The following is a 22,407-nucleotide window of genomic DNA, read 5'->3' as shown; positions in this document are numbered from 1 at the left end:
ATCATGTTCAACTTCGGGCTCCCCAGCGCAAGAAAGATATGGACAAACTGGAGCAAGTCCAGGTTTTGATGTGCAGCCAAGGCTGCCATCAGCCTTCACAGCCCAAAAGAGTTTATCCCTGTTAGTGAGTCAAGTAACTCAGTTGAACGTATAATGAACCAAACAAAACACAGCAGTGCATAGCATACAGGCCAGATAAGATGATATTTTGTGAATGTGAAAGAAAAAAAAATACAACAGAGAACAACATATAATTTTTCTTACCCAGAATGAGAGACCTGAAAATTTTTTATCATCAGCCTGCCCCTATAGTGCACCAATGTAGCAACTTAATGCCTGAATGAAATAATTTGGGAAAAAAATGAGAGATACTGATCATCTTCCCAGTTATGACTTGGAAACTACGTTCCTGAAATGAATGTTTGCACTGTGTGGCAGCAAGCAAGAGTGTAAGGGAGGTGGAGGAGATAGCTGTAGTGCTGTAGAAGCTCTGAGTTCAGTGGGATACTGAAGTTCCCTATGTACTTGTCATATTAACAGTGATGAAAGAATAGCTTGTGCTTAGAGACACTGCCTAGTTCACTTCCACGTATTAAAGCTTTAAATAAAGATTTGTATCCTAGGATCTGTTAGAAACATTGAGGCTATTATAATAAAATATACTTTATTAAATACAAAATATTTTCTCTCTGTAATCAAAAATCATATAGACAGGATTTATACAGACATCTGTACATTTTTGTAAATTAATGTACATATGTTCATATTTCTCAGCTCTATTTTTTCTATGACATTTGCATCATGATGTAACATGTCCAAGTTTTCACAATGTAAAATTAGACAAAGCTCCCAAAATTTTACTGTAAAAGTTAAATACATCAACTGTTTTCCCCCCTCTACAGATCTTCAGCATCTTTTTCTAACTCAGAAGTTGTGAACTTACGTAAGTGCCTCCTCACTCCTCTGGAAGATGTCACCAACATCTTCTCACTTCTATTTTCTGTCAAAAACCTTCCACCCAGTCATCTAAAGGCTTAAAGCCAGTAAGAATGCAGTATTCAACTCAGGCACAATCACCCAACAAACTTTTTTTTATCTCTGCCACTAATTCTACCACACTTTTCATTTGCATCCCTCAAGTACAGGACTGTCAGCATAGCGACCTGCCTTACTTCCTCCAGCTGGACACTGTGAAAACAAAGATCCAGATGGTTCGCTTGTCGCAGACTGCATTCCTTGTCTCAGACTTCCCAGATCTGTTGGACAGCAAACTCTGCTGCCTGCTACACATTTCATCCTCCCATGATACTATAGCTGGAGTTTCTTAACAAAGTAAACCTGAATTCAAGGCTCCAAGATCTAGAAGCCTAGAGGACCAATGATGCACACCACGGCTCCAGTCTAAAGGCCTGAATTCATTCAATATTTTTCTTCTAAAATCTGGGTGGGTAACTTTTGAGTTGGCAGTCTGTTACATTCTGCCTGTGCTGCAATCCCACTACCTCTCCTGCTGCTATCTGTAATTTTACCCTACCTTTTAGGTTGACCAGTGAAACTGCTCTGGCTGGGCATTTTTTCAGCTTCTTGAAAGTTTCTGTGGGCAGTGGATTCTTTTCCTTTGAAGGCCAATACTGTTGATCTGATGCCACTACTGCTGGAAAAAATGCCTGGCCTGCCATAAGGAAATAGCCAGAGCCAGACCTGGAGGTTATGAGAGCCACATATTTGCTTATCTGCAATGTCTGGCTTATGCTAGATAAAAATCTGGATTTATTGATCTCTGCAAAAAGCTAATGTGCAGAATCCCTTAACTAATGTGCAGAATCCCTTAGCTGGGAACTTCTGTAATGCCATGCACTGCAACACTGCAGTGTAGGAAACTCAGCATGAGTACTACTATAAAGAGAGTCTTCCTGAAAAAAAACACCAAGGGCCTTGGAACACAGCCAGACTCCAGGAGCTTGGAAAGAGTTGACTGCAGGATTTGAGGTGCTTCTGAAAGCTCCAGCCTCTCTCCTGACCTCTCTCCCTTTTGACCAATGTCTTCCTCCTCCCAAATTACAGAAGATGAGCTTAGCATAAACTTGCAAGAACACTGCCCTACTCAGAAGTTCAGCATCTGAGTGATGACTCTTGGCACAAACCTGAGTCTCACAGAAGCATCAAAAAGGTCACTACTGTCATTAGGGTTAACTGGAAGACATCAAGAGTGCATTACCTGCAGACTGTATATAATCAAAGGATGGGTGTCATTAAGGTCCCTGGCTTCTCTTGAAACTCTTCAGTGGAAAAAACTGTTCTAGCCACACATTTATGGGAGAACAGCCCAGTGACAGAAGGCTAGAAACAAATAAAATAATAAAATCCAGGTCCAGCACAATTGTCTTTTTGAGGAAGAAACAGAACTAAAAGCAAGAGCCAAAACCAGCAGAGTTCTGCTCAAAAATCCCAATATGCAATGGGGCTACCATGAGCAAGTTACATGAAAAGCAACTGGAAGTTGAGCCATTCGAGGTAAAATAATGAACAGGACCTTACTGAATACTGAGACAGAACAGACACCCTTTTGATTTCATTTGTACATACATACGAGCAATAAATTTCACCTGTACAGCACTTGGGTAACAGAAACCACTATGGTCAAAACAAATGCCTCTAAATCCTCAGTCACTCTCATTAAAATGTAAAAAAAAAGCCAAGCAAGAAACATCAGGAAACTAAAAAGATTAATGTGCTTGTCAATCTTTTCTATTTGTCTTTTCTTTTCTGAGGAGATGCCCCAGTTTTACATGAAACGCACACTTAAGGACTATCTCAGAGATTTACAAACAGGACAGAACTCTAGGGAAAAAAGACAAGTCTACTTCTCATATGCTCCTTTTACTTCCCAAGGAGGCTGCCAGTCTAAACAGGAGCAAGATTTTCATTTGAGAAAATATATCCATAAATTAAAGACCAGGGTGGTTTTTTTTTTTACTTCTTGGTTGGTGATACTAGTTTTGTTTTGTTTTAAAGAATACACATTTGAGGAGCATATCTGATCTGGAGTGATTATTAAAGTTCAAATAAGAAAACACAAACAAAAGGAACAGCTTGAGTTTAGACAGCAGGCAAACAAGATGTGAAGATCTCTAAAGCCACATAGTCTTGCCATTGCTTCGAGAATAGTGAGGCAAATAGCCAAAAAAAATAAAAAAGAAAAAAATGTATTAATTTACTACAGGAACCTGCTCATTAGCAATGATGAAAATGTGTTTGGGGAGGATTTACTTGATCTTTTAAAAACAATCACAGAAGCCTTTAAATTAAGTTAAAAAAAAAAAATTTTCTAAGTTTGCCTCACAAGAGTACCACTGTTCTGCCCTTGAATTCTTATGTAAGATTTTGTGTGAACATGTCTCTAAAACTACTTTTTCATGAAGGAAGCAGGAAATCTATGGAATGTATATGAAGATCTGAAAGGGAATTAACAGCTACAATCTTACTTAGTCCTATATAATTTTACATTATATGGATTCCAGTTTAATTCTTCTGTACCATCACATGGCTGACTGCTTTTGGCCCCATGAAAACCTGCTTCTGCTAGATGCAGTTTTAATTTAGGAGCTGTATTTACATTTCATAATGTAACATAATCTAAGTTTATTTTCTCTGTATCTTATCTCTTCATGTATGAAAATGACATCCTCCTACCATTCTCCTTAGCGTTTTGTCTTTTACCATCACAGGAGAGCCAACATCTCCTTGCCCATCATCTCCACACCCCACCGCCTCCTCCAAGAATTTCTTCAAGACTTAACTCCTCAAAAGTGTGGCCTAGTAACTTAAAAATAACCATTCTGCTACCTATTGGGTAAAAAAAATGGCAGAGTCCAGCCTTATTCATCCTGAATATACACTTGCACGAAAAAGATACAAAGTAGCATAGAATATAGCAAAACTACATCAAATGTGGAATTAGAAAAATTAGTATGTTTTCTAAAGCAGTGGAAAGAGACAAGTGATTTATTTAAACTATGTAGATCAAATAAACTAAAAAGAAAGAATGTAACACCTACAATGTATCCAGTGAAAATCAACTGTTAATGAAATAGCGACTAGCCATTGTCAGAACTTTGTGGACTATGTTTTCTTCTACAAGGCAATAAACTTCTCAGTAATTCCCTGAATATGTGACTTTGCCAGGTGGCCTCCAGGGAGGACTCATTTCATTCCCATGGACAGACTGCAACTTCCTTTGCTTCTTCTCAAGCTCCTCTCTCCTCTCTTTGTTTTCCTGAGAATAAAAAGATACATCAAAAAAAGCCCAAACCAAAACTAAACAAAAAAAAAACCTACAAAAAACAACTCCACTAACAGAAAAGTTACAATTATTGTTATACCTTTCTCGTGTAAAATGAAAAGTAAACATGCAATAGAGATTTGCCTTTTGGAGCAGTGCCTCAGTCACAGACATTGCACAATGTAATACAAGCAGCTGCACACTGGGTGTCATTTACAATCAAGGTTTTGTGCACCAACTAAACAAAAACCCAAGCGAAGAACTAGTGGATCAGGTACTTGTATATAATTAGTTTCATATTAATTACTTACTGTCTTGAAGAGGATACCTAAATATGTTGTTCTCATGTAACATTGATGCAACATTGTAACTTTTTGTATTTATTAAATCACACTTGCCATGTACTAGAACAAACTAGGAATTAAACAATTTAATTTTAAACAAAGATCTAGCTAACATATTATAAGTACTGCAAGGTTCTAATTCCATTTTCTATTGTTTCAGACAGCAGTGGGCAATCAGGATGATGAACGATAAGCAAGATATTTGCAACATTCTTTTCGTGTCTAAATAACTAATGAATTTCAGGAGACTTGCCATTCTATATAAAATAAGCACTCTTCTTTGCAAATGACTGCCATTTCACCACGGTGAGGACCAGCATCTAAGGGTGCATCTGCATTAGCAATTCAGTACACTGGTGAGCTGGTGCAAATTTTCCTTATAATGACACTTGCAGATTTGTGGTGCATGTTGGTGCACATTTCTGACTGACTTGAAGTAGTAGGTTGACATTTTAGACCACAGCATAACTTACTGTGCCCCACTTGCTGGGTGGCTAAGAGGTCCTTGAGCAGCTGGCTTTTGGACACATGAACAGACCGACAACTGGCATACACATCATAGGTAGCAGACATGCAGTGTGGATATGCCCGCTTAAAATCATCGTGCCAAATCCAACCTCGGTCCTTTCATCTGTTGCAGCCCATCAGCCAGTATTGTGAAGCACCATAAAAGTGCTGTATTAGTTTTGTATTTTCACATGTATGAACTGCATTGCAGTGAAAGTACTGCTCCTTGAAGACAGCTGTAAGATAACTGGTGCGCTCATATAACCCATGATCCCATCCTTCTGATGGATACTGTACGTTCCCAAATCCTCAAGATGCTAGCAGTGTTTGCCTGTTATTCATATGTGAGAAGAGAAACAGTGATGTGACTGTGGCTGAGAGTAGACTGGTAAATGAATGTAGAAGCGTTACTGTAAAAAAGGGAGCTTGAGTGGAAGTTTATTCCTATTTTATACATATGCAGCAGTCAAACTACCAATGTGTACAAAATTTTTAAAAAGCACAACATGCACTGAAATATCAACCCTATGACATTAATCTGTGCCCTTTAGCTCTCTGTCAGTGTAAATCTGAAGATCCAATTGAGTCAGGAACATCTGGTCTAACTAAACAGACAATTATTTCATGTTGTTACTAGTAAGGCTGATTAAAAGCAAGGCAAAGTTTGTGTGGAAAAGGAATGCCCTTTGCTAGAATAAGTGATTCAAAAGTTCATCACAGTTAGTCTAATAAAAAAATTATCTCTCTGTACAAACTGTATCTTTCTGGATTACATGGAGTAATGGAGACAAACTGGGCTTGTAACATTGTGAGATTCTGACTTTTCTCATCCTATACTTTTGCCTTCTTTCTCCTTCCATAGAAATCTTCCTCAGATGAGCACAACTAGTGGCTTTGGGTCTTTAGAACAAATTCAAGATATTCTGAAATTCTTGAAGTGAACTGTTTAGTTCCCTAAGAGGAAAGGAGTCTGCATTATCAGTGGTATTTTTCAAAAAAGACAATAAGATATGTCACCCAGTACAGATGAGCTTGTGAAGAATATGCTCTAATGGAACACATATATAATACATGCTCCTGTTTTGGAATTTTTGCATATATCCAGTCAATTTCTTTTTACAAAATCATAGAATCATAGAATCATAATCTATGAGGCTATGTGTACCCTCAGGACATGTAGATGAAAACTCATTAAAAATAAGACCTATTGCAGCAGTATTGGCAATTATTTGAACAATCATATGTTACAAAAAAAGTGCATATTTAATGTTTGTCAAGCACTCTTTACTGAACACATGTGCACAATAGACTCCTGTATGAAAAGCCCAAATGAAAAATAAAGCAAACATCCACCCAGGAAGAGAACAAAAGTTGCTTTGGATTTTTTAATTGTGTCTCAGTGTTGAATGTTTGGGTTTGAAGATCCAGTTTTCATTAATGAATCCCAGTGCCAAGAAAAGAATCTCGAGCTAATTTAACTGGTTTTTTAAAGATTAAATTTGACATCAAGACTTACCGGCTTCTTCCCTGTCTTCAACACACACAAAGCTTTTTATGTTCTAGTCCTAATCACAGTGCACATTCTCACAAGATATAACTGATATAAATCTTCCATAAAATAATAAACAAGATGTTATTTGCACTAACAGAAGAACAGTAACAGAAATAGTGAAAGACTAAATCAATAACTGTAGCTCATCATACAGTAGATCAACTCAACTGCATGGTTTGATTTCTGTGGAAGTTTTCTACTCAATAGCCTAGTAAGATGAGTACATTTTTCACCTACCAAGTTCTGGGAAGACCACATTCTTTAGCAGTATGACTGCCACATAATAATTGAATTTTAGATATTAGAGAAGACGTACAACATTTAAGAGCAGTAACAATAGCAGCCTTATTTCTAACATGCTGCAGTACCACGACATAAAAATTCCAATATAGAAAGTATTTTCAGAGAGATCTTATTAAATCACACAAAATGAATAACCCACATCAGCTGCTCCTAACCCAGAAAAGCAATAAATCCATGAGACTCATCTGGTACATCCTTTCTTAATATTTTTAAACAGCTTTAGAATGCTAAAAATAGATGTTGTATATGCTCAACCTCAAGGGTTGTTGTATATGCTCAACCTTCAAACTTCCTCTAGGGTATTTAACCTTACTATGTTGATCTTTGAGAATCATTTGTGAGCAGCCTTACTTCTCATCAACTCATACTATGTTAATGTATAGCACAGAAAACGGACAACATAACATATCCAGGCTACTCACTTTTATCCACAGTAAACAGGTATCAAATTGATATCTCAGAAATAAATGAAAACTAAACTCATCTGTCATTATAAACTTCCAATGTGATTCTTCTCCACATTTCACTCCTCAGAACAGGTGCATGTCAGTAACAAGTGTCAGACACTGGTATTATGCATTAAGTAAAAACTCATCATTTATCAGGCTAGATTGGCTTGAAGAGTTCTTGGTGAATAGCAAGAGGCAAACAGTAGGAAAGAAACAAAATAATCAGAAGCTTAAATTTCCCAGGCAATACTACAGCATCTCAGCTCAAGATTATCCTTTTTGTGTTAATATTGTACAAGTGTTAATAACCTTTTTTAGGGCATTTATTTTCAGGCTTAAAAAGTAATCTTCTCTATGCAATTTATGTTATCAAACATTCACATAATGATCTCTAAAAGCAGAAGTAACACAATTTCCATTAATACAAAAGCAGAATGTTTCTTCTATTTAAGAAGAACTATAAGCAGATTTTTATGTCTTTTTTACCCATGCATTATGGTCAACACTTAGTTCAGGAAACCCAAGGATGAATTTAAACACATTTATTTCTGTTGAATATCAGTGAAAACATATTAGAATACTTGCCACTATACTACTCCTATTTTATTTCCCTTCGAACCAAAACCTCCTTAGTTGAAAGAATACACTTAAAAGGCCTCCACAATTCTTCCTTCAGATCTGATTCCTGTTTATCTACCTGCAGGCAGATATCATCTTAGTTCCCTTGACAACTTTAATTCCCAATGACAACTTTACAGTGTTTCCTTTCTGCAGTTCACTAAAGGTGTGTATTTTTTCTATAACTGTACAAAGTGAGATGATATTCTGGTCAAACATGATGACAGAGCTATTGCCCAATATGTTTTCTGAAATAAAGGTGTCTAAGCTGAAAAAAGCCAGCACAAATTCTGAAAGTAAAAACGTAAAGATCGGGTATGAGACACATCAGTCAACACCTGCACACAGACACTGAAAATGAGATCATTTTAGAGGTACCTCTGCCAACCAGTTCAGTATCTATCCCATTCTCCTGCATCTGCTTATTTTTCAAAGTGTTCCTCTCATGTAGGTACTTGTATATCCAGTTAGATCTGGTCATTCCTCCAACTACTAACGTTCATATTAATAATCCCATTGAAGTGGTGACCTCAGGAATTTATATACAATTTGAACAGGGGAGTCTGTGCTAGGCAGCATCTTTCATTCCCCCAAAAAAGGATAATATTTTTACCTTTGTACAGAGTCCAAGACAGCACAGTCACATTCAGGCTTTGATACAACTACGCTGATTAGGATAGTCCCAGTAAGCAGAGCATAGAGGACAGTGCATTAGTTACTGCTTAAAATGCAGCACTTCCTTCCTTGGCAACCAGGAATATTGACTAAGCAAGAAATAATCTAAGATTGGACATTAATAATTTGACTTAACTGAGCTGGAAATCACTTGACAAAGAGGACTAGAGAAAATAATTCTTACCAATGATTACAGAAATCACAGGTATTACAACAGGGACCAGGTCAAAGACCTTAAAAGATCTAAACCTCAGACTAAAAAAATATGAAAACAGAGAAGAGAAAACATGCAGGTTCTTGCTGTTTTATGCAACTGTGTATTTCTGAGTTAGCCAAGTAAAGGATGACTGTCCTTTTTAAACCTGTCCAACATCCGTACATCTGCCCGCCTCAATTCTCATTTCTCTGCCTCCTCATTCCTCAAAAAAAAAAACCAACAAATAAAAGATTTTTTTTAGCCATTGACAGTACAAAGAAATTCCTGTAAGGACCTTAAGCCAGATGAGTTGCAAGATCTCACTCTTACAAGTGACAATAGAGACCATATGTACAGGATGTGTGCCAGAAATCACATGGAAGAGAGAAAACAGAAGAAACACTCTCAAACTAAGAAAACCTTGAGAGTCAGTATGAGGAATGACTGTGTCACAGGGTGAGGAATTAAAACACAGGTTTTTCTTTAAATAGCAAGTCACATACGTTCAAGAAAACAATATATGCTAAGAATATTAGTGATCTCTCTTCTAGTTTGTCTCTCTGTAGCAAGGGAAAAAACCCTGCCTAACTGTTGGGACTAGAGTAATAGATTAGTTTACCGCTTAACTATTGAGACTAAAGGACACTGTTGTGGGAAAAATATAATTGGGAGCATCAGAGTTCCACTCTTTCTTGTAATAATAATTTTGAACATCATTACAAGTGCTTTTACCAGCTGCAGGTATACAAGTCTCCACTTTCAGTGCTTCCTTGAATGTACATGCACTCACTGTTGCAGCCGGGGATGCTGTTTGGCTTTGCAGGTTTTGTGCTGTGGTGAGTTGGCCCTTCAGAGATGGTTGCCTCTGACGTGAAATGGCAAAAAATCAAGAGTAACTATGAAATAGAAAACTCTGTAACATGTACGTAGGGAGAATATATTTTCCATGTCTGCCAAAAATCGAGTCCACCGTACTTTACCATCATTTTGCTCACGAATTCTGGAGGACAAGCTATGCAATGTTGCCACCGTCTGGCCTTTCTAATAACAGCACGAAAATTCATAAGTATCACAATACACAACTGTTCACACTCATTACTGCATTAAACTTTTTGGTTTTGACAAAGTGCAAAAAAAATCCCCAAACAAACATACCAGCCATCTTTCATATTCCTCCATAGCCTTTTCATTTTTTTCTTCCTTCTTTGCCTGTTGCATTTCTTGCTTTTTCCTCTCTAGGAATTTTTCTACTTTCTTCTTTTTTATATATTCTTCCTTCTTTTCATTCCTGTATAATGAGAGGGAAGAAAAAGAGATCATCATGTAACAGACTAAATGCTGTTGCTGATTAACTAAATTGAGTCAAGAGATATTTTATACTTTTAATAAAAGTTTGAGAATATATATTTAATATTATATATTAATATATTATATATTAAATCTTCCCAGTTCATTTTGATATATCACCAAGGTATAAATGAACCTACTACTCTATCTGTTATGGCATCACTTTTTCTTTACTGCTTTTCCCTTATTCAGTATCACAAAATAACCCTTAGATTCTGAACTTCTGTAGGTAACTGTAAGTTGCACGCGGTCTGTGAAAACTCTTGGTTTATAAAACACAGAATTTCTCCAGCAGATACATCTCATTTCTTTCCTTCCTGCATACATCTGCATTCATACATTGTATTCCACAAAACTTAAAGATTTACTTACCTTCCTGTGGCTTAGTAATGAAGCATGAAACTAACCACATAAGACATTATGCTCAGTCAATCTTACGTCTCCGTTGCAGTATCTCTGACTGGGCTTAGTTAGTAGCTTTTGGGGGAGGAAAGCAATTAAATTACTAACTGAAAGGAGCTGTACAGCTTGCTTTCACTGTTATACTTATTCTCCACTGGGACTGAAGAGTCTGATCCCAAGCATGCCATTGTCTTACAACTACAAGCACATCAAGCACTCACAGAAGACCTATTACATTTGTACATGAAGACTTTGGAAGCTACGATACAGGAAAACACAGTGGAGTAGTACCATTTTTCAACTGCTGATATGCTGATTCTCCTCTTCTCTGCAATCAGTTCCTCTTCTTTCTCCTTCCTGATTCTTTCAGATTCTTTTTCCTTTCTGCTTTGCTCTCTTAAATATTCCACTTTTTTTTCTTTCCATCTTTTGAATGCCTAAAGAAAACCATAGATTCATGAGAAATCTTACCCCTCACCTTTTTGTCAATACTCCCCTTGCCTATTCTGTATTATTTTTTTTTTGTAATTTCTACACATTCCAATTTCGGAATATTTGTTTGTAGCATTTCTTAGAAGTGGGCATCACTATGCCTAACAGGAATAAGTTATTTTGACAGTAAGTATTAGTTAAATGTATTTATATGGCGTTTATTTTATATTCAGTTAGCAAACTCCAAATATAGAAGTATGTTTGTCTGCAAATGTAAACATTACGTATTTCTGGCAGAACAGAACCTAATATGAACTTACTTCAAAAATTAAGCATGTCTAGACTTAGATTCTAGTTAATTTCCATCTCTTTCTGGATTAATCAGAATTATTTTCTACAATCTCCTGAACCACATTTGATATACGTTTTTGTACATATTTCACATCACCACCTGTGCTGCTTCTGTTTTCTCTTTATTCTGTTCTGCTGGGGTTTTTTCCTCAAGCTTCTTTTTTTCACTTAGCTTTTTTGCTTCTCTTGCTTTCTTTTCTTTCCAGGCTTCAAAACATGCAATTGATTCCTCTCTTCTAAGTGCTTCTTTCTAGATTGCAAATAAAAGTCTACATTTAAATACACTTCAGTATAAAATTATAATTGAGGTAGTACGCTTTAAACTAATTGTTAATGGAGCAATAAAGAAACAGAAATTGATTTGACAACAACATTTCAAGTATTACTCACAATGAAATTTTAAATACATATGGTGGGGTTTTTTCTATGTTCATTTTTAATTTAAGTTAACTGAAACAAACTATTCCAGCAAAATATGTGTATAAGGATATGAAATACATGTTAAGTGCCTAGCAGTGAAATGTATTAAATACTTAAAAGTCAAATCAAAGAGTGTGTACAGTACTATTCAAAATACAGTCCTCTGGAGATAAGCATCTCTTGAGGGAGGAAGCAAACCCCTTATGTTCTAATAGACAACATAAAACTTAGCACCTTAAGATTTGAGCATTCCAAGGTCTTTGTAAACAAACCTGAAAATTAATCTAAGAAGCACACTTTTAACACACCTTATGTAAATGTGTAGGGAAACATCAGACACACACTGTTTGCCACAACCATAACAAGTAGGACATATCATTTAGTGTTCCAAATCACCTCGTGCTCTTTGGAGAAGACCAGATGCCTTACAACAGCAGACTGATGCACTCAGGCAGAAAGTACAGGCAAGTACACTTCAAAGAATTATAGTCTGTTAACTTCTTTTTAACAAGAATGTAAACAAACCTTTTCAGTATCGTTTCTGAGATTTTCAGCTTTCTCCTTTTCAGTTCTCTTTAATTCCATTAGAAAGAGCTTTTTCTTTTCCAACCAATTCTGTAAGAATCATTAAAGACTTCTGAAGTCCTTTTAAGGTGTAAGTACAGAGCAGCACCAATAAAATGACCACCAAAATTACTCTTAATTCTTCCATGTGCTACTTAGATACTACCCCATGTGGAAGACTAAGCTGTTATCACATACACATTGAGATCAAAAAAAAGTCTAAGCTTCTAAAATCACAGCTACAAAATCTAAAAAAGCTTAAATGTCTTAAAAAAATCTTCATAGAAACACCAAAAAAATGTAAGCTTTAAACAAATTTAAAAAGAAGAATAAAATAAAGATTCTTATCACTTGGAATATAGGGATATTATTTACATTTGTTGTCTGTCTTGTAAATTCCTATAATTAAAGAGAATAAAACCCTACTGGGAAGAGTGAGACTTCAAGCAACCATAAAAGGTTATGAGCCATCTGCAGAAACAGACTTAAATTTTCAATATTTAACTATATTATTTGGTATACAGCTTAGAGATACAAGTGTCCTAAATGAAGACTATTTTACCTTTAAAATTATAGACAATATAAATTGTAATTTGAGGGTCTAAAATTTGTTCTAGGACCATAACAAGTATTAAAAACACATACCAATACAAACAGCTTCTGGATTTAAAGTTGTTCTCAAACAGATTAATAGTAAAAGTCTGTTGAAACCCATAAACTAATTGTTGTGAAATTCTACATGGAATTTACATAGATTTTTCTTCTGGAGAGAGTACTAGATTTGTTATCACTTTTCCTGAATGTCAGATGAATAGAATATACCAGGAAAAAAAGAGCAACTTCAAACTACACACTCATGTTAAAGATGAAGTAGAAATAAAGGAAAATATGTGCCGGAGAATAGTCTGACACAATAAATTATGAATCACAGTACATCCCTTTCATATAGCTTTTGAGTTCATAATTTGAGGAAAAGTGATAGCCAACAGAATAAAAGGATTATTACACCTGTAAGCCTATGCAAGGAATATAGTAAGAAATATTGATTTCAAGAAATATGAGGTGTTGACTCCTAGATCAGGACCTTTCTATGCACAGTTTTGTTTGTTGGTTTGTTTGCTCATTTTTAAGATTTACCTGAAAAACAGCTGCTCTTAAATTATCTGCTTTGTCAAATTCTGTTCTTTTCTTCTCCATGCATTTGTTCTCCAACAGGTTTAATGTTCCCAGACATTGAGATAAAACAGGTGTAGCTGATGGAACAGCCTTCACCTTTGTCTTTAGGTGCGCAGAAGATGGAGACCTACGAAAATACCAGGACACAAACACATTAATGATCTTTCCATTTATTGTGGCTGTTACCAAGCAGTGTTCCCTTTATTTCAGTACATACCAAAAGTTACTGTGATTGGTTTTTTATATGCACTTGACTGGGGACTGGGGAAAAGAAAAGAAAGAACCTTTTTTTTTTTTTCTGAGGGCTTTATTATTGCCAAAACAAGCCATTATGCAACATATCCAGGCCAAGAAAGTTTACAAATTCCTTACACTTTCACCTAAAAAGCAGCTTAAAACCTATAAAGACTTCAGTAGCACACACACATCACAGACAATGGCAAAAGATTTGAGAGTCTGATTGGATATAAACCTGAGTAAGGGTCATAATAACATGCCTCATCCACTAAAAGGTTTTTCACAGATGGTCAGATGTTGTCAGCAGTGAATACAGTGCTGACAGAAAATAAGAATGAAGCAGCACTGTCGGGGCCCTTACATGCATCTTACACTGTGCAGAGTGTGATACCTAAGAGTGTTTCTTTTACCTGTCAGATAAAGAAGCCTTTGAGTCTTGTAGAACTCTCTCCTTTGTTTCACCTGGCTTCTAAGAAACAGAGGAAAAGTAGAAGTTATAGAGTCTCTCAAGCAACAGAACTAGATCAGGATGAAACAGATTTTTACAAGTTAACAGGGATTTTGAGAGTTGGGCTTGACCCTTACAAATCCCTTCCAAACTGAGATATTCTATAGTTCTATGATGTTAGAAAAATAGGCAAGAAAGCCACTCTAATACAGAGGGGGTACAGTACAGGGTAAGAAAGTAAGGAGAAAAAACAACCAACCAAACAAATCCAAACCAAGCAACCAAACTTTCAGAATGCCTGTATAATTTTCAAATAGCACCTAGAAATGTTTATTTGTATTACATAAAAATATATTCTGTAGTTTAGAAATACAAAGAAATAAAAAGAACCCAGCTGGGTAGTGGGTTTCCCTGTTATTCTATCAACACTCTTTTAGCTCTTTGAATACTTAGCTTTAATAATTGTATGTATCTACATATTTTCTTTCTTATGATAAAGTATAGAATGCTTTGCAACCTATCCCTTACTCAGGTCACACCAGGGATTCCATACTCTGCCAACATGCACTGTTCACTGCAATTCAGTTAGCCTCACAATAGAGATCTGTTATTTTCACTTGGACAAGGGTACTTTCTTAAGACTGGAAAACACATGTCAATACCTTCAATACAACTATATAGAATTTGTAAGAGCCTCAGCTCTAGATAAATCTCAGCTCAGAGGTAAATTGTCAGCTCTACAGATAGCATTTTCACATTTAAGTTACCAACAGTAACCTTACAAAACTTTCCACCATGCTTCTAGGACATTGTTCCACACAATGGCAAAATGCTTATGAGTAATACCTTGACAGAGTTCTTTGATGCATTCTTTGCCTCCCTATGTTCAGATTGACCATTCATTGATATCTCCTGCATTGTATCAGTTATTATTTGCCCTTCTGCTATTTTCACTGTTCCATCTGAACTGTCAGCTGTTGGGTTCTCCAATTCCCTTGTCTTCTCATACACTGTGGTCATCATTTGTTCTATCACAGAAGGAGATTTTCTATCGTTGTCCTCCAGTTTCAAGTCACTGGTGTTGACAGTCTTCTGATCCTGATCTAACGGGAGGAAAAAAGATTGAGAGGACACATTAACAAGAATTTCATTGTTTCTGAGTATTTTTATTTCTGTCCAAAAAACATCTGTCCATGAAAGTTTTTACTAAATTTTATACAGTATTTTCTGTATACTTCCTTCTAAGAACTATCTACTAATAAGAAGAGTATTCACTTGTATTTAAATGTAAGACTGGAGTAGAAACTGAAGCTTTAACTAATGTTAAAGAATGTGAGAGCATGACAAAGGCAAAACTTCCCATCTGCCTTACCATCCAAATGCAGTTCTTAAAAGAAATAGAATTTTTGAATGAGAAATGAACTCCAAATTACCTGAAGAAAGGAATATCAATGCTCACAATCTAAGAAATTTAACCTAGATTTACAATGGTGAAGGTAAGTTCAAGGTGACAAGGAGAATTCTGAATTGAAAACCAATATGCCATTATCACTGCACTACTTTGATTCACATGAAGACAAGGAGTAATTCAACTTTTTTCTGCCAGTGTAAAACTACACAAGCACAACAGCCAGGACAGAGAGGTGTTGCACTGCCCAACTGTGCATTCAAATATCCAGCACTTTGGTGCCATCATGTGGAAACACAAAAAGGAGCTGATATCATTAATCATGCTCTAGCAATTTCAAAGTTGTAATCTTCCACCATGGCTAACGACCAGCCACAAATTTATCTCAACATCAAACAGGACTAATTCCTCTCATACTACTAATTAGATATGAATCTGAAGATTAGAATGGAATTAGATAAGAATACAAATGGAATTGGATATGAATATGAAGTCTTTTGACATTTTATATCTGTAAAAGTTAATTAGCAGAATTCCAAGTTCTGCTTTGCAGATTAAAAATGCATTACCTAGACTTATAACGAAACATTAAAACTTAGGGGTTTTATGTGTTTGACTATACATCCAAAGTGTGTCAGTATCTTTAAAGTAAAAGATCATTTGAAGTTTTAACTTTGCAATTATGAGAATCTACTATTCTGACATTCTGTCACATTACAGTTTCATGATGCTTCAGTATAACAACTTCAACACTGTATTTGCAAACAGTGTGATCAAACTTTCCAGGTCATAGAAAAGAGGTGGCTATTTAATAACCTTCCCATGGAAGGATACATGGAAGCTGTGGACACTATGTGAATATGGCTTTCTGAGCTAGGCACATACTGTGGAGCCAAGTCGGTAGGCCTCCCACAACTTTCATGGACATGCACTGGTGAAGAGCTGAACTTCAAGGACCTAAACAGCTGTTTTTCATCTTCTGAAAGGAAAACAGGAACCTCCTGCTATTTGGCCCACAGTTTTTCAGTTTACCCCCTGGTAGATGGAGGTTATGTATTTTAAGAAGCTTTGGCTGCAAGCCAAAGCAGCTGATCATTAACACAGAAAATAACCCAAACTAAACCACTTTAAAATACTGTAACATGGCTAAGCAAGTAGCAGCAACAACATTCAAAGCTTTCTTTTCACCTGATGCTGAAGCATTTCTTTGTTTGTGAAGCCGTGGCTTTGCTGTTGGTTGCTTTTCCTCTTGACTTCTTTTTTTATGTAGTTCATGAATAGGCAAGTCATCACTTTCACTATTATCACAGGGTACTTCTTCAGCAGCTGAAAGCACTTCATTATTTTTTCTGCCATTACCCTCACTTTGACCTTCCAAACATTCTTCTTTACCATCTTTTCTGTCATCTGGTATATTATCACCTTCTAAAACCATTATTTTCTTAAGTTTCTTTCCATGAAAGGATAAAGCCAAGTCATCAGCAGCTTCATTTTCCAAATCTGCTAGTTCTTGTGAAGCATCATCATTCAAGAGAGGACTCTCAACAACAGTGGATTTACCAGTGCTTGCAGCACCTGAATTACCTTCAGTAAGTTCTTTATCAATACCTGAAAAGGGCATATTGTCAACTCGCATTCGAGATAAGTGGGAAAAAAATGCAACTCAGAAGTGATATCTTCTATAACTTAAAACTATTTTTCATATAACATCCTCCCGACTTTAGTTTCTGAGCATTTCTCTTTCTGTGCCTCTTATCTCTGCAAAGCCACCAGACTACAGCCTTTATTTACTTCCTTTCCTGTCATCTGTTTCCATGGACCCAACCCAAAGAAAAATATTCACTCATTAATTCTCTTCTGCCATGCAATTCAAAACCCTTCTAAAAAACAGTGTCTCAATGCCACAAGAAGTGAAAGCAAGTCAACAACAAAGCTAGGCGTGTTTGGTATCAGAATCCATCCTCCCCTTCCCTTCACTTCTGTCCCATCTAAAATCTACTAGAAGATACTCAAAGAAGTATCTGCTCCAATGCTGAGGTTCTCATGTTTAACAAAGTATTTTGATCTTCCTGTTGAGGTCTGTTATGGCTAACAGGCTTAATTACAGAGTTCAAATGCTTGAAGAAGGTAACAAAAGCATGATAGTAACTTATTTACTGCTGGGGGAGCTTTTTCCTAAATCTTGTCAGCAAAGGGAAATCAAAGCATCCCACAAACTGTTAAAAGATGTTTTAGGTGTGAATGAAAAACAGGACACAGAGGAAATCCTTTTAAAATTCCTATTTTCCTTAACATGCAGTGTCAAATCAGGAAGAAAAAGAGTTATTTGGCCGATCTTGTTAGACTAAACATAAAGTAGTAATGGGTTCACCCTTGCTGGATGTCAGGCACCCACCAAAGCCTCTCTATCACACCCCTTCTCAGCTGGACAGGGGAGAGCAAATATAACAAAGGTTCATGAGTTAAGGACAGGGAGAGATCACTCATCAAACAACATCACAGGCAAAACAGACTCAGCTTGAGGATATTAATTGGATTTTTTACTAACAAAATCAGAGCAGGATAATGAGAATTAAACGAATCTTAGAAACACTTTTCCCCCACACGTCCCTCCTTCCTGAGTTCTACCTCCTCCCCCCACAAAGACACAGGGAGATGGGGAGTAGGGGTTACGGTCAGTTCATCACACGTTGTTCCTGCTGCTGGTCAGGGAGAGGAGTCCTTTCCCTGCTCCAGCGTGGGGTCCCTCCCATGGGAGACAGTTTCCCATGAACTCCTCCAGCGTGACTCCATCCCATAGGCTGCAGCAGTTGGTGGAAAGCTGTTATGTGAGTCACTTTTCCATAGGGTGCAGTCCATCAGGCACAGCCTGCTCCAGTATGGGTCCCCCACAGGGTCATAAATCCTACCAGCAAACCTGCTCCAGTGTGGTTTCTTCCCTCCATGGATCTGCAGGTCCCTGCAAGGACCCTGCTCCAGCACACGTTTCCCACGGATTCACAGCCCTCTCTCAGGCATTCACCCACTCTGGTGTGGGTCTCCTCCATGGGCTGCAGGATCTCTGCATCCCCATGGTCCTCCATGGGCTGCAGGAGCACAGCCTGTTCTCACCATGGTCTTCACCACAGACTGCAGGGGAATCTCACCTCTGTCATCTGAAGCACTTCCTCCCCCTCCCTCTGCACTGATCTTGGTGTCTGTCTGCATAGTTGTTCCTCTCACATATTCTCACTCTTCTCTGGCCACAATTACATCTGCACAATAACTTTTCTTTCCTTCTTAAACATGTTATCACAGAGGCATTACCACCATTTCTGACCGGTCCAGCCTTGGCCCGTGGCGGGTCTGTCTTGGAGCAGCCTGGCATTTGCTCTGCCGGACACGGAGGAAGCTTCTGGCAGCTTCTCACAGAAGCCACCCCTGTAGCCCCTCTGCGACAAAAACCTGGCCATGCAAACTCAATACAATTAGCAAACATCAAATGCATCTTGGCCCAAGAAAAACAGCTAGATCAAAACTATTCATGGTTTGTGTACACTGCCAGGGAAGTATGCTCTGCAGTGTGTCCTGAAGCCATTATTCACTGATTGTCCAGACTGGGAAAACAGGAAGTAAAAAACAGGGCTTTCTCTCCGCTCATGTTCACTTTCATTCACAGTATGTGCACTACTACAGATGGCTATGGAGAAAAACTGGGCATCACAATGGTAGAAACCAGTACAGACTGTGTCTGGTCTAGCAGGTTGGCACCACCACAGATTTCATTGGGAATTCTGCTCCTAACTTAGAAGAGGAGGACCCAGTGATTTAGAAGTTGTTAAAATATGAAATCTTGGAACATTAAATCATATTGACTCACAAAGATTTGCTGGGCTATAGCAATGAGTCAAGAAGAGGAAGAACACAAGGAAAAATATTTAATTCTGTTTTACCATTTAACATGCCATCTTCATCACTCTCAAAGTCGTCCGAGTATTCATCTGTTTGCTCACTTGATGCATGAGCAGAAATCGCTTCCTGCAGCTCATTCTGAAATGGTTTCACAAATAAATTTTGCACAGAAGGGAAGATTTAATTGAAAAAGTTCATCACTAATTCCCCCCTCCCACACGTACATAAGTAAAACTAAGCAACAGAGTTAAGCCTGTTTAACTGATAATTATTGTGAAGGATAGTGCTTCTATTCTATCACCATTCCCCCAATATTTCCGTGTTAAAAAATCAATCCCAAATCTCCATGTATTAATTTATATTTCTTCTTCATAAGAAACATATCTTGCAAATCCCTTTTCTATTTCTGGCAATTATGACTATCATCATGTGACACTTTTGCCCCCCTTTGTATGTTTTGATCAGCAAGAGCAAGAAAGAAGAGTCTGTGAGAGCAGGTGAGCACGGACCACCTCTTCACTGACTGTCGCAAAGTAAGAGCCTGAAGCAGGTGACACGTTCAAAACAATGGAAGAACTTCACGTATTTTGGACTCTGCTGCAGGACATCCTGAACACGTCACGTTTAAGTGGGTTCTTAAAGCCACTGGCCTTACTTATAGATGAAAAATACATCAAGAAATGCAGCATCATCTCCAGACTCAAGACCCTGAGCCCAAACCACCGAAAGCTGGCGAGCGGGTGTTTGGACGCGGGTCCGAGGCGCTTCCCGAGGCACCTGCTGGTGGCCAGCGCCGTCTGGAGCGGGGCAGCCGGGCTGCTCCCGCCTCGGAGCCGCCGCTTCCCAGCCTGGGCACGGGGAGCCGCTCCTGGCGTCCACACAGAGGGAAGCCTGCTTCCCCGCTTTCATTTTGACAGCAGAGAAGCATTTTTGTGCGTGTGCTGGCTTTAACAGCGAATTAGTGTATTACCAGAGACAGAAACCCGTTCGCAGGCCCCGCTCCCCGCAGCCTGTGCCCTGCCGCTGCTCACCTGCACCACCCGGTCGGCCGCGCCTGCCCCCGACATGGCGGCGGCGTCTCGCTGCCGGTTCGCAGTGCCCGAGGCCGCCGTCCTGCCCTCCGAGAGCCCCGGGCCCGGCCCCGCCGCGGGCCCGCCCGTCGCCCGGCAACGGCCGCGCCGGCGAATCCCTTCATTAATCGATCACAGCCGTGAGTGGCCGCAGCGCCACTGCCTTACGAGGGCCACAGCCACGCTGCGCCCGCGCCCTGCAGGGACCGGCTGAAGCTGACAGGGTTTATTGTCGATGCCCATGTCCTGCACATGGCCCTGTTCCCACAAGGGGCACCTCCATACGTGCATGGCGCTCGGAACAGGGTTAACACAGGTTCATCAGCCCCGCTTTTGCAGTCAGTCAGGTCACTGTGCAAAAACTTCCCGCCTGTGATTTGAACGCTGTCCACAAGAAACATACTCGTTTCAGCGCTTTCTGGAATAAAGATCTCATAGCATCTCTGTGTTAATTTAAATGACGTACATTGGTGTAAATCACCTGCTGCTTGCACCTCCTAATACTCCGACTTCTATTTCCCCAAGGGGTGGTTGTGCAATACACCTGGCAAGGCCCGGCCCCAGGTGACCAGACACACTGCCAAGCAGCACACGTCCCTGCAAAGCTGGCTGACCTGGGGGTCACCTGTCCCTGGCACTAGCCATGATGGAGGCACCTGAATCCCAGGGTTCTCTGGGAATATGGATCTCTTGCATCGAAGGAAAGCTGTCAACTTCATGATCATTTGCAGATATGGACATTTCTATTCTTTCTCCAGGTTAAATGCGTCTGATCACTCCTTTTCTAAAAAAGATTAGTGCTTCAGTTGTCTTAGTGACAATAAAGAACTTCTGACGTTCTCTCTACTGGTGGTATATTTGCATTTATTAATATCTTCCCCGAAATGCATTGCATTTTTGTAAGTTGAACAGAAGAAAATCTCTCTGACAGAAACAGGGAGAGAATATGTAGGACAGAGCCTTAGGACTTGTTTTCCCCTTGTTTATTTATGTAGAGTTATATTTTAAAAGCAATGCAGTTATGCAAAGGCCGCAACACACCTGGGGAAAGAGTTCTAACAAGTAACCTTGGATTTAAACTAACAATTACCTGTCAGTGATTAATTGATATTTAGGTCTCATCTGTGAGCAGCTCCTTGCTTTGTTTACCTGTATTTGGTTTTGACCAAATAATGCTTGATCTGCTAATTATTCATGGCATTTGGCATTTGTTGAGAATTATGCTCGATGCATGTTTTTTTTCTTCTATTTTATTCACATGTGAAAGCCTTAAAATTCAATCTGTGCTATTCTATCTCTCTGTGAAAGGTGAAACCAGACATACTTGTTAAGAATTTAAAAAGGAATAAAGAAGAAATGAATATATTTTTTCTCTGTAATGATGTTAGTGTTTGCTGTTGAAGGCTAAATTGTGTCCCTTTTACAAACCACTGAGATGCACATTTATTCAATTCCATAAGGTGGCAGCAAAATATTTTAAAATTGAAAAATTGATTCTTTTTTTCCAAATATCCATTTTATTCTAGCTTCTTTTACATTACCACTGATATATATGGGATTTTTAAAATTCATTTAGCCTTGCATACACTATAGAATTATTATGTTATTTATATGAGTCAGACAGTGGGTCCTTATATCACCTGTATTATTAAATATTCAATGCACTGAGTTGATTGTATGTAGGGGGGAAAAAGATCAATACTGTCAGCACTGAAGAACTCAAAATGTGTGAAGA

The 22,407-nt window shown here is 38.2% G+C and overlaps 1 protein-coding gene across 3 annotated transcripts; it reads right to left on the bottom strand.

The window, feature by feature from the left end:
* Positions 1 to 695: 695 nt before the first annotated feature.
* Positions 696 to 20,842, bottom strand: MAP9 (microtubule associated protein 9). Of its 3 annotated transcripts, XM_051790622.1 has the most exons (11): positions 20,634 to 20,842; positions 19,644 to 19,740; positions 16,900 to 17,319; positions 15,150 to 15,406; positions 14,266 to 14,324; positions 13,580 to 13,745; positions 12,404 to 12,493; positions 11,559 to 11,708; positions 10,967 to 11,112; positions 10,082 to 10,214; positions 696 to 4,276 (listed from the first exon to the last, which is right to left on the bottom strand). In XM_051790622.1, exons 1-11 carry the CDS (start codon positions 20,667 to 20,669, stop codon positions 4,154 to 4,156), a joined length of 1,677 nt encoding a protein of 558 aa, XP_051646582.1. In that variant the 5' UTR covers positions 20,670 to 20,842; the 3' UTR covers positions 696 to 4,153. The 3 variants fall into 3 exon arrangements, with proteins under 3 accessions (XP_051646582.1, XP_051646583.1, XP_051646581.1); XM_051790623.1 differs by lacking the exon at positions 16,900 to 17,319 and having other exon boundaries at positions 20,634 to 20,837; XM_051790621.1 differs by lacking the exons at positions 19,644 to 19,740; positions 20,634 to 20,842 and adding an exon at positions 19,018 to 19,618.
* Positions 20,843 to 22,407: the final 1,565 nt, after the last annotated feature.

This window comes from Manacus candei, unplaced genomic scaffold, assembly GCF_025592945.1.
Source record: "Manacus candei isolate 608988 ecotype Guabito, Panama unplaced genomic scaffold, ASM2559294v1 h1tg000028l, whole genome shotgun sequence".
NCBI classification, from domain to species: Eukaryota; Metazoa; Chordata; class Aves; order Passeriformes; family Pipridae; genus Manacus; species Manacus candei.
This window is presented reverse-complemented; position numbering and strand designations above follow the sequence as displayed.

What these genes read in the sequence shown, in the direction of transcription:
- MAP9 (XM_051790621.1), bottom strand. Translation starts at nt 19,198, where the DNA reads ATGCATTTGATGTTTGCTAATTGTATTGAGTTTGCATGGCCAGGTTTT. An exon ending in CATCAAAGAACTCTGTCAAG is followed by an intron (nt 14,325 to 15,149) that starts GTATTACTCATA and finishes TCTGTTTCTTAG; the next exon opens with AAGCCAGGTGAAACAAAGGA. An exon ending in TCAGAAACGATACTGAAAAG is followed by an intron (nt 11,709 to 12,403) that starts GTTTGTTTACAT and finishes TTTGCAATCTAG; the next exon opens with AAAGAAGCACTTAGAAGAGA.